At 36.4% G+C, this 10,831-nt stretch overlaps 1 protein-coding gene across 2 annotated transcripts in view; it reads left to right on the top strand.

Annotated features, from left to right (window-relative positions):
- Positions 1–1,873: 1,873 nt before the first annotated feature.
- Positions 1,874–10,831, top strand: part of LOC111863223 (phospholipase DDHD1) — a 38,397-nt gene continuing 29,439 nt past the window's right edge. Inside the window, exons 1-5 of one of the 2 annotated variants that reach the window (XM_023849333.2) lie at positions 1,874–2,936; positions 4,465–4,843; positions 4,929–6,471; positions 6,572–6,736; positions 9,941–10,069. In XM_023849333.2, the coding sequence (XP_023705101.1) occupies positions 5,814–6,471; positions 6,572–6,736; positions 9,941–10,069 (952 nt within the window). In that variant the 5' untranslated portion in view covers positions 1,874–2,936; positions 4,465–4,843; positions 4,929–5,813. Of the gene's footprint in view, positions 2,937–4,038; positions 4,844–4,928; positions 6,472–6,571; positions 6,737–9,940; positions 10,070–10,831 lie in introns of those variants that run through there. The other variant, XM_023849334.2, reaches the window with a different exon arrangement.

Here is a 10,831-nt window from a genome sequence, read left to right as displayed (position 1 = left end):
TAGCAGCACAACCCGTAACTACAAAGCATGTGCGCGCCACAGGTCGTTTCCGGTTATTTTTGGGTCCCCCTTCGTACTGTGACTGTGAAATCAATCAATCTTGATATTTTGACATATTTACATGATTGAGCCCCCCCTTTGAAGTACAAAAACGTTTTTTTTTTTTGTAATGCTGTGTATCTGTATATACATGTTCCATTCTAGTTCCTGAATGGTTGGTCAAATTTTAATCATATTATATAGTTAAATATTTATCCATCATTAATTGGTGCTCAGTGAATATGAACATTCTGGCACCAAAAGAATGGGCCTCCTAAAACCGAAATGGTAGCTCTCTTGAAAACTGCTCTAAGATTTTGATTAAAGTTCAGTAATTTATGGAGACCACATCAGTAAGTAAATCTGCATAGGGGTTATCTTCAGGAAAATAATGGTACCTGAACTACGGCCCCAAATGTTAAATGTCAGTTTTATCAAAACCAGCTTTACTAGTCAAATGGATTTAATTGGTATTCAGTAACCAACAGTGGTCTACTGAGAAACAGATTTGTTTCTAAAGTAGTGTATTCGTGGTCAGGTGTATTATCATTATTTCTTCCTTATTCCATTACATCTATAGTAGGCTAAAGCCTTAGATACAGAATTGTGTCAATTTATCTTGCTAATACTATCAAGCAATTGTCAAAAAGACTTATAATATAAGACAGTGTTTGTTTACATCATAATACAATTACTCTCTAGCACAGTACACTTAAAATTATCATTTAAAATAAAAATATAAGATAGAAGTTTTCATCAAAAGTAACAGAATATTTTGATCATATAGCTTTAACACATACAACAAATCCAACATAAAAACATTCAGTTATAAGTATGGTTATCGTACATTCACGATGATTATCCATTTACTGTACTACTCAACATCTTATATATTTATGTAGTTGTATAATCATTATCTCTTAAAAAATTCATCCAGTGTATAAAAAGAATTTAAATAAAGAAATTCCTTAAATTGTTTTTAAACTTACATATATCATTAGAAGTTGCTTCAATTTTATTAGGTAGTGCATTTTAAATCCTTATGGCAATGTGAATTACCCCATTACCATTACCTGGTTCATATATATATATATCCATATTATGTCTAGTATTTATTTCATAGTGATCCCTATTTGTATCAAATATTTCTGTATTTTTTACTACAAACATCAGCAGAGAGTATATATACTGTGATCTTAAAGGAAATATATTCATATTCCTAAACTGTTCGCTGCATGACTCTGTAGCCACATCCTTTTATTAGTCTTATATCTTTTGTATCTTAAAAACTTTCTGCATGTGTTGAGTTACCCCAAAACATTACTCCATATGTCATAACAGAATGGAAGTATGAATAATAAACACTTATAATGTTTTTACAGACACCACTGGTTTTACATTTCTTATCATATAATAAGCTGTATTTAATTTCTTTATTATCTCATCTATATGTCTATCCTAAGTTATATAATTTTGGATAGTCAGGCCAAGAAATGTTACGTGATTTGTATTTAATAAAACTGTTCCTATGCCTCCCATTTCTCTAACTACATTTTTTTACAGTGAAGTTTATATATGTTTTCATTATATTAAGTGACATTAAATTTCATTAAACCAGTCCTCCAGCATCAGCAAATAGAATGGGAATACTCTTAATCTCCAGATCTTGGGTAGGTCATTTATATATATTATAAACAGCAGAGGTCCCAGTATCGACCCTTGCAGGACACCATTAGTTACTTTAACCAATCAAGAGTTTAATTTACTACTGTTTGTCCCACTGGAGATAGCATTCAATTTATTTAATAATATATTGATTGATTGATTGATTGATTTAACATCCATAACTGTTACATTATGTACAATTGGACAAGTCAGTTTTATAAAAAAATATATGATATATATCGTGGCTAACACAATCAAAAGCCTTTTCTAAGTCACAGAAAATCCCACAGACTTGCATTTTTTTTTATTTAATGAGTCTAGTATTCCAGAGATAAGTCTGTAAATTGCATTTTTAGTCCCTTGATTTTCTCTAAATCCAAATTGGTATTTGCTTAATATACCATTATCATTCAAATGTTTTAACAATCTACTGTGCATTACCTTCTCAAATCTCTTACTAATAGATGTCAATATGGATATAGGTCTGTAATTTGATTCTAAGTTTTCATCACCTTTTTTTGTCTATTGGTACAATTGTAGCATATTTTAATCTGTCTGGGAAAATACCCTCATGCATAGCCCTGTTACATAAGTAACTTATAGGTTCACTAATAAATATTTTACAGGCTTTGAGTGTATTATTTGAAATTTCATCATATCCATGGGTTTGACTAGATCTTAGGGACCATATAATCCTTTCTATTTCCCTACTCATAGTTCTTATAGTTTTTATGCTAGGTAGTGGACACTCAAATTCATCAGTCAAGTATGTCATATAATTTGTAGTTTTAGATTTATTATTATTTATTATTAGTATGCAAGAAAGTACGGGGATTAAGAAAATTGCATAAGTCAAACTGTTTGTGCCAAAGCTTCGATTTAGTTCCATGATAGCTGCATCTCATATTAAGCTTTAGGTACCATTTGGCAATAATTTTCACTATTGTGAGTGGTAGAAGTCACCTTGAAATATCAGAACAAAAATCCAGCTGGACTAGTTAGTAACAGTATATAGCCTGAGGAGTAACATGTTTGTGTGAAGACATTTGAAACTTATAAGTGAAGTGGTTATGAAGTAGAGTTCTCTGTATTGTGACACATTTCTGCTACCTCAGTCAGGATAGTGACCAGCCTGTTTGTTGTTCCAGGATCATTTCTCAGAGGTGTCAGATTTTTCTGTTTCTCTTTTCTCATTTGTTTGTATGATGACACATGGAACTGATTAAGCCAAGGTATTTGTGGTTTTTAAAAATTTATTGCTGTTCATTGGTATATCTCTGTCACATAAGAATATGCCTGAATATTTGTCATTTAAGTTGATCATTTCAGATTTAGCTAGACTAACCAGATTCTGGATATAAATCATAACTTCTAAAAGGTGTACAAATCACAATTTTTTGTTCTGCCACTGAAGTATAGTGAATTGGATTTGAGGTTCTTGCAGCAGCAAAGAGTACCATATTCTGGGATGTAATGCCAGGCTACACAATGTTAATACAGAAGGTATTACTGTTCAAACTATAGTGAGTTAGGAAGGAGGAAATGACCTTGGCATAGTTTAAGATGCTTTTGATGCCAAAACATCACTGTTAAAAGTACAAAACACAACTGGTTAACCTGTAAATATAAGAAAAGTATTGCAAGCAAAATATCTGTAATTAATACTAGCTGCACCCAGTCCAACATACTCTGTTCTAGCAAATCATAAAAGTTATTAATTAAATATCAATGTGTGTTATTTATTTGTTCATATGTTTCATTTCATGTAGCTGATTATATGACACAGCAGTCATCCTGTCTCAGGATCTCATCCAGTTGTCATATCACTTCAGCCTTACACCCTTGGTTTGATGTGTTTTCAAGCCACTTTGTTGTTGCTTTGGCAGAATAAAAAAAATTTGAAGTCCATATCCCTGTTTATTTGCCTAGTTTGGATATAGCAGTGACACCAAATGGCAAATCTGGCTTTGAATCTGGAAACAGTTTGGGTTTTTCCATGTAGTTGTTAAATCTTTGCACCCATTTATTTATTTATTTCGTCTCTATAGATCATTGTTACATGATATAGGACAAGTCAGTTACTGTACATTGACTGATTACAATAAGAGAATAAAGTTACAATACTTAAAATTGTTTACAATAGATTACAATAGTTAAGATTTCACATAGTGTGAGGTGGAATCCATATTAGGTCCCCTCGGCATGTCGGCTTTCATATGTCCTATTGTAACTGTACTGGTGATAATGCTTATGGAAAATTTGATGGAATGAGGATTGGCAGGGGAAACTGCAGTACTCAGGGAAAACCTGCTCCAGTGCCACTTTGTCCATCACAAACCCCACTTTACTAGACCGCAGCGGTGGGAAGCCAGCAACTGACTGCTTAAGCTATGGCGCGGCTTTTGAGATAATGTTAGTGACTTTGGTGATAGCATTGGTATAATGTTTCACTGTAGACTCTACACTGCAACATATCACTACATCTGTTCTCCCTTCCTGGTGCAGCTTCTTGGTATCTGCAATCTCTCCAGAATAGCCCATTGAACACCAATGCTGACTTGTACTCTTTTGTATGTTCTCTGTAGTTTATGTATATCCCATCCCCTTTAAGCAGATCTCATAATACAGCTGTCAAATACAACTAAGGGTTTTGTATATATGCATTCCTTCAGAAAGAGACAATGACAGGGGGATAGAGGGACCTCTCACATCCAAGATCCATGCACTATATTTATTTGTTTATTTATTTCGTCTCTATAGATCATTGTTACATGATATGGGACAAGTCACTTACTGTACATCGGTTGATTACAATAAGAGAATAAAGCATGCGGATTCATCGGCAAAGTTCTTATGCGCCTCGCGGCAAGCAGTGCACCGGTCACCGTGAAGCGCAGAGCCGTGAACATGTCAACAAAATAAAAAAAAAAACTTGTAAAAAGATAAGGATTTTTAGTTGCTGGTACCTGTTGCTCTGCCACCCCTTCAGCATTTTATACCTGATGCAGTGACTCGGCACTTCTTCATGGATAATATGTTTCTCAAAATGTAAACAACCACATACTATTCGACAAGGTGACCTTCGTGGAAATCGACACAGGAAGAGCAGCGTTGTTCAGTGCCACACCAAGATGGGAAGGTAAAGAGTTTTTATTCCATTCTGAAAATGTCTTAAATAGCTTTTACGTCATTTGTTTTAATTTGGGTTTTGTTTTAAATTTCAGTACGAAAATTATGTTGGCGTTTGCTGTGCTGCTTCATGTGATTCTATTATCTACTGAACAAGAACACCAAAGACTTCCCCGACAGATACTTGTGAAAGAGGGAAGTGCGCGCAGTATTTCTCCTGCTGTGGACCAACTTCCAGCAAAGTTTGTTCGACGGGGTTATAAATCAAGCTGTCGATGTGAGAAGATTTCAAACTGTCCATTACTTCAAATATCTGTACCTCGATGTCCCTCTGAACAGTTTCTTTGCTGCTTTCCAAAGCCATTAAAATAATGACAGTTCGTTTTGTTATTTTGATCTTCGGCTGCTGTACGTGCAATATATCAGTTCTATATACTTCTTTATCGGCTGAGCCATGTGCGTATGTTTGCTCATAACCACGGATGAACTTTATATTATTTTGCAATTGTATTGGTTGGAATTATTTGTCTGAATTCAAACATGTTAAAGCACTAGATATTCACTCTCCATAGAGGAATGAAGTTTGAGTCTTTGCTATTGTAATGATATGTGCAAGAATAACGCACATCTAGAAACTTATTTTACTTGTAGAAGTAATCGCCGAAGTGTTGTATATGCTTGAATTGTGCCAATATATTGAAATAAAACTTACGTCCATGAATGAAACCAAAATTGATGTGGTGTATTTCTTCCTATCTCTTTGCTAGTCATATGGTTACCCAAGGACATGTCTACAGCTTTGAGTGGGATGAGACATTTGTGTGTGTTACTTATTACTGATTACCGTAGTTGGGCATTGTGTGTGTGTAGTTACCGTAGTTACGTTCTGAGTTAAATAATTAAGTCTCTACATCATTCAGATGGATTGTAACTCATCCTTGTTACGTTCTGGGTTAAATAGTTAAGTCTACACCATTCAAATGAACTGTAACTCATCCAATGAGAGCAGTGTTAATTCTGCATATCAGTTGAAGGGAGAAGTCTGTAAAATATCGCTTCAGGGTGATTCTGCCTTTGAGTACAATGAAGGGGATGAGGTTTTATATGTCACACGGCAAGAAATTGTGACCGAGAGTTTTTGTTATAATGGTCAAGTCGCTCCGACGATAGATTCACAAGAAAGACCAAGCGGTGTCTCTTTGTCTGGAGGGCCTGGAGAATGGGAATATGTGTTGCCTAATTCAGACTGTACAGATTGTGTTGTAGGCGAGCTTGGGCCAGAGGAAGCACGTTGGTTTTATAAAAGTGATTCACATAAACGTTGGATTGAGTTTAGTGGATATGACTCTCTTAGGATTGAATCCGAATATCGGCGTTCAAATCATGAATGGAAGTATTATAACACCATGTATAGCAATCAAAATCCAGCAGGAACATGTTCAGGACGGACATCGCCCATTAATCAAAGTGCCTTACCTGTGGAAAGTAGAAAAGGTGTTGATTCAGGCTATGAATGTAATGGGGCAGGTGCTGCACAGACATCAGACAGAGACCAACATAGAATTGTGGTGCGTGGAGGAATGTATGAGGTGGATTTAAATACCTGTAAATGTGATTCTATCTACTGGCCAGGTAGAGGTATATATTAGCATGCATGTTGAAGCTTATTGTGCATAATGATTTTATTTATTTGCAACAGCTTCCAGATTATAATCCAATATTTGCCCTTCATTTGCAGGAGAGGAGTGTGTGATTACCCGTGGTATATGGTTCTATGATATTTCATGGCAGCCAATAGATCCTGAATATAGTAGTAGTTTGGAGGCTGTCCACCTAAAATTATTTTATGGGAAAAATATGTCTGATTACTACACTGATCTGTTTAGCAAGACTCCTAAAACAGGTAATAAACTGCAGAGTAACGTTTTTCCTTATGAATATTTCAGCTGCAGTAAATTGTTTGCTTTAAAAATGAGTGTAGAGGAGCATAGTGATGATGTGCATGTTTCTTTGCCAGAATTCCTCACAAAATCGTATTCTGTCAGGTTTATGTATGAAAGTATATATTTGATCAAGGTGGTGGGCTCTGTGATAAACAGTTGAAAGTGCAAGTTTTGCATGGAAGAGAATATGTGATAGACTTACAAAAAAAAAATACAAGATGTACTATACATGACAAGAAGTTAAACATTTTAGGAAGGATTGTGCTGTGTAGAAAAAATGGCCAAGAAGTAATGTTCATGAATGAACCCTATATTCCTTCCGTACACACATGAAAGTCGTGACTCAGCAACGTAGCGCCTGGTTTTCATGTGGCAGTGTCCAGAGGTAGAAAGGGGAATTACCTTTTATCAATATATAAAAATACAGAATAGCTTGCCTGTTCACCCTACATCCATTATGCCCATAAATACAGAGGTGTCCAAAAAAATGTACTCACTCTTTGATAGTCAGTATCTTTGGAACAAAATGACATGTAGTTACAATTCTTGCATGGAGAGAGAGATTAATTGTATGTGTCTGAAGTGACCACCATCAGCGGCTAAACAGCGTTGATGCTGCCGAACTGCTGAGCGAACTACGGCTGTCAGTGTGTCCAGTGTGATGGATGCACATGACACTTCAATGGTTTCGCGTAGGGCGTTCAGTGTAGCTGGCTTTTGTTGATAAACTTCATCCTTGAAGGTTCCCCATAGGTAGAAGTCGAGAGGTGTTAGGTCTGGAGACTGTTGTGGGTATTCAATAGCACCTCTTCGACCTATCCATCGTCCAGGTAGAGTGTCATCCAAGTACGCCCTGACATCTCGATGGTAGTGAGGTGGAGCACCATTTTGTTGTAGGTAAAATCTCTCATCTCCAAACAGCTCTCGAATGGCAGGTAAAATTGATGTCTGAAGCATATCGAGATACACCTGACCAGTTACGGTACCTTCAAAGAAGAAAGGATGAATCAAACCGTGCGATGACAGACCACTCCACACATTAACACCTGGTAGATTCACTTCCTTGCCCATATGAACGTGTGGATTTACAGGAGCCCAATACACAACTGTGGCAGTTAGCAGTACTGTTCTTTTTGAATTGCACCTCATCAGTACCACATCAATACAGCCTTGTGTTGCTCAAAGAACAACATTTCAGCCATTGTTGCTGCTGTCTTCTGCTTGCAGCACGCACGCAGAACGACACCCGCGTGACCTTCGCCATCTGTTGAGAAAACATTACACTACACTACCGCGCAAGAATTGCAACTACATGTCATTTTGTTCCAAAGATATTGACTATCAAAGAGTGAGTACATTTTCTGCCCCCCCCCCTTTATTATGTGATAAGTAAAAATTACTAATGGGAACTAAATTACAGTAGAGTCTCAATAGTAGAAGTGAACAGGACTAATTTAACATGAAGAACTTAAATGATTTTATTAATAATAGTTTGTATATTGTACATATTTACTTACGCTCTAAAAAGTCAAGAGGCTTTCTGCTTATTCAATGTAAAAAACTTCAACAATATAAAAGAGTGGTGTGTTAAGACACTGTAAGCAATGGAGAGAATAATCTTGACTGCAGCACATCGCCACGGACTGCACGGAACCTGTATTAAGTAGGACTGAAACTCCCTAGACCCTACTGTAATGTATTTTTTAAAATTACATAACAATATATCAGTCTGGGATGGATCAGTATAGTGACCAAGTATGGGTTGGATAGCCAAGGATTGCTTCTGGGCAGGGCCATAGATTTTTTTGAACATAATTGCCTCCAAGGATGTAATGCAGTGTAGTTTGGTACGTATTTACTGACATCCTAGAGGAACATGCTGCCCCTATCATCAGAGTTGATGAGTACCTAACTTGAAGATGGAGGCATCACACTGTCCTGAACTCTCAGTAAACATTTACCAGATTACATGCTTCATCTCTGAAGGCAGTAAAGGAAGGAAGAAGGAACTGAAGTGATCATGGCGTGAGATTGACTACTCACGTCCACCTAATGTTGTGGCTAAGAATGCATGGAGCTATACTAGCACTTCCTCTTGCATTATCATGGGGTGACGCTTAACTAAGCACAGGAACAACTTATCTTACAAGGAAGTACTGAACCCCAACACATAACAACTGTACCAGGGCATTTGGAGTTATTTTACTCGTGGTTAAGGACAAATCTGAGATCAGCAGCTTCTGTGTCTTTCTTGTATAGGTTAATAGTGGGGGGGGGGAAGTGAATGATTAAACAGTGCCACTGAACCCATGGAGTAATAGTATGTAGAAATCATTTAATTCTCATCCTGTGCTAAACAATATTATCCAGTTCATGTTATTGATATGGGAATGCTGGTCATTAGCGCTAAGTTGTTCATAATAACAGCAGAAGTTCAGCACTGTGAGCTTAAAACTTTGTGTTTAAGAATCCCATTTTCATAATTCTGAATTTTCACTTCTTTTTTACTTAGAAGGTGCCTACCCTTCAACTTTAGAGACCAAACAGGTTGGACAAGAGGTAATGCGCTAGACATGTTCATGGTGTGTTTGGTTCAAATCTCACCTTGGACACCCGCTGTCCTGGATGAGGTTTTTCCTGGTTTTCCTAAGTCCTTTCAGGAAAATGCCAGGATAATACCTTGATAAGATGACAACTGCTTCCTTCCAATTTCATTAATTAATCATCTTACCTCTTTCATTGTTATACATATAATCTGAGATACTGACAGCATTGTAAAAAAAAAGAAAAAATAATTTTCACAACAGTAAATTGCTTTTGTATGTTTTGTGAAATGATTACTGGTTCCTAGTCATGCCATGCTGCCCATCTGGTATCTCTAAATGTTACTATCCAAGGTTCAGTAAGCTAATTCAAACCAGCCCAATCTAGTCTGGCTCAAGTGTTAAGAAGTAGAGAAGACTAAATGAAACCTGAGCCTAGCCTAACTTAACAGTGATCATATATAATATTGTAATTGGTATCAGTGAGTAATGATGTAACATGTACATTTTGCCCGATGTAGAATTCTTGAAGCCACAGATGTTAGTTGCAAAACTGTATCAGTTAGTAACTGATTCTGGAAGTCTGTTATTGCAAGTTCTGTGATGTTGATGGAATTTCAGTTCTGCACACCAAGTCATTTACGGAGTTTTATGTTGACTGGTATTCCCCAACTGAAGTTTACCTGTACAGCGAAACTGCACCATCCAAGCTCGTCCGTACCTTCACCCACAGACTTGGCTTCCAGAAATGTGAGTGTCAATATTGTAGATCTTACATTTAATTCGCCAGTACATGTATTCAACAAAATTCATGAGAATAGGTCATTTTAGATTCCTAGACATAGATCATGGAATAATAATAAAAAGGGTGTTAAAAGAATGGGCCATAGAAGAAGAACTAGGAAAGTAAATGTGAGATGTGAGGTCCTAACATTGATGATCACTGCCTTCGGGGATATGACATCATATAGTGTGGTAGAGGAAAAATACAGTCTCCCATAGTAGAAGATGGTATCAGCACATTCACCTGAAACATCAGGAAATGTATACCAAACTCCATAGTGTCATATACCAGAAGACAGTAATCTTGACAAAAATTAAAAGTCATTGTAAATTATGTGTTATTGCACACATAAAATTAATATTTATGATGCCTGAACCTGTGTACTAAGTTTTATATACTGTGATATACTTTATTCAATGTACTTTATTCAATTTAGGGTTGCTTTAAAAAGATACTTATTAACCTTTAAACGACTAAAGACAACGTATGTCGTCATTAAAAGAAAGTCCCCGGTACGAATGACGCTATATGGTGTCGCAGAGTCCGCGCGTGGCAACGTTATATAAAATTAAATTTTAAAGTAGAAAATTATGTCCTACTTACATAATTTTTGGCCACCATCTGCATGGAGGGTCTGTCTTCCCACGTGCGTCATCTGCCGGAATGTTGCCTTCGTGTGGAATTCTCAAAAAAATCCGGAAATGCAGAGTCCGATTTCGCAATTCACG

The sequence above is a fragment of the Cryptotermes secundus genome, unplaced genomic scaffold (genome assembly GCF_002891405.2).
Source record: "Cryptotermes secundus unplaced genomic scaffold, Csec_1.0 scaffold665, whole genome shotgun sequence".
In the NCBI taxonomy this organism is placed as follows: domain Eukaryota; kingdom Metazoa; phylum Arthropoda; class Insecta; order Blattodea; family Kalotermitidae; genus Cryptotermes; species Cryptotermes secundus.
This window is presented reverse-complemented; position numbering and strand designations above follow the sequence as displayed.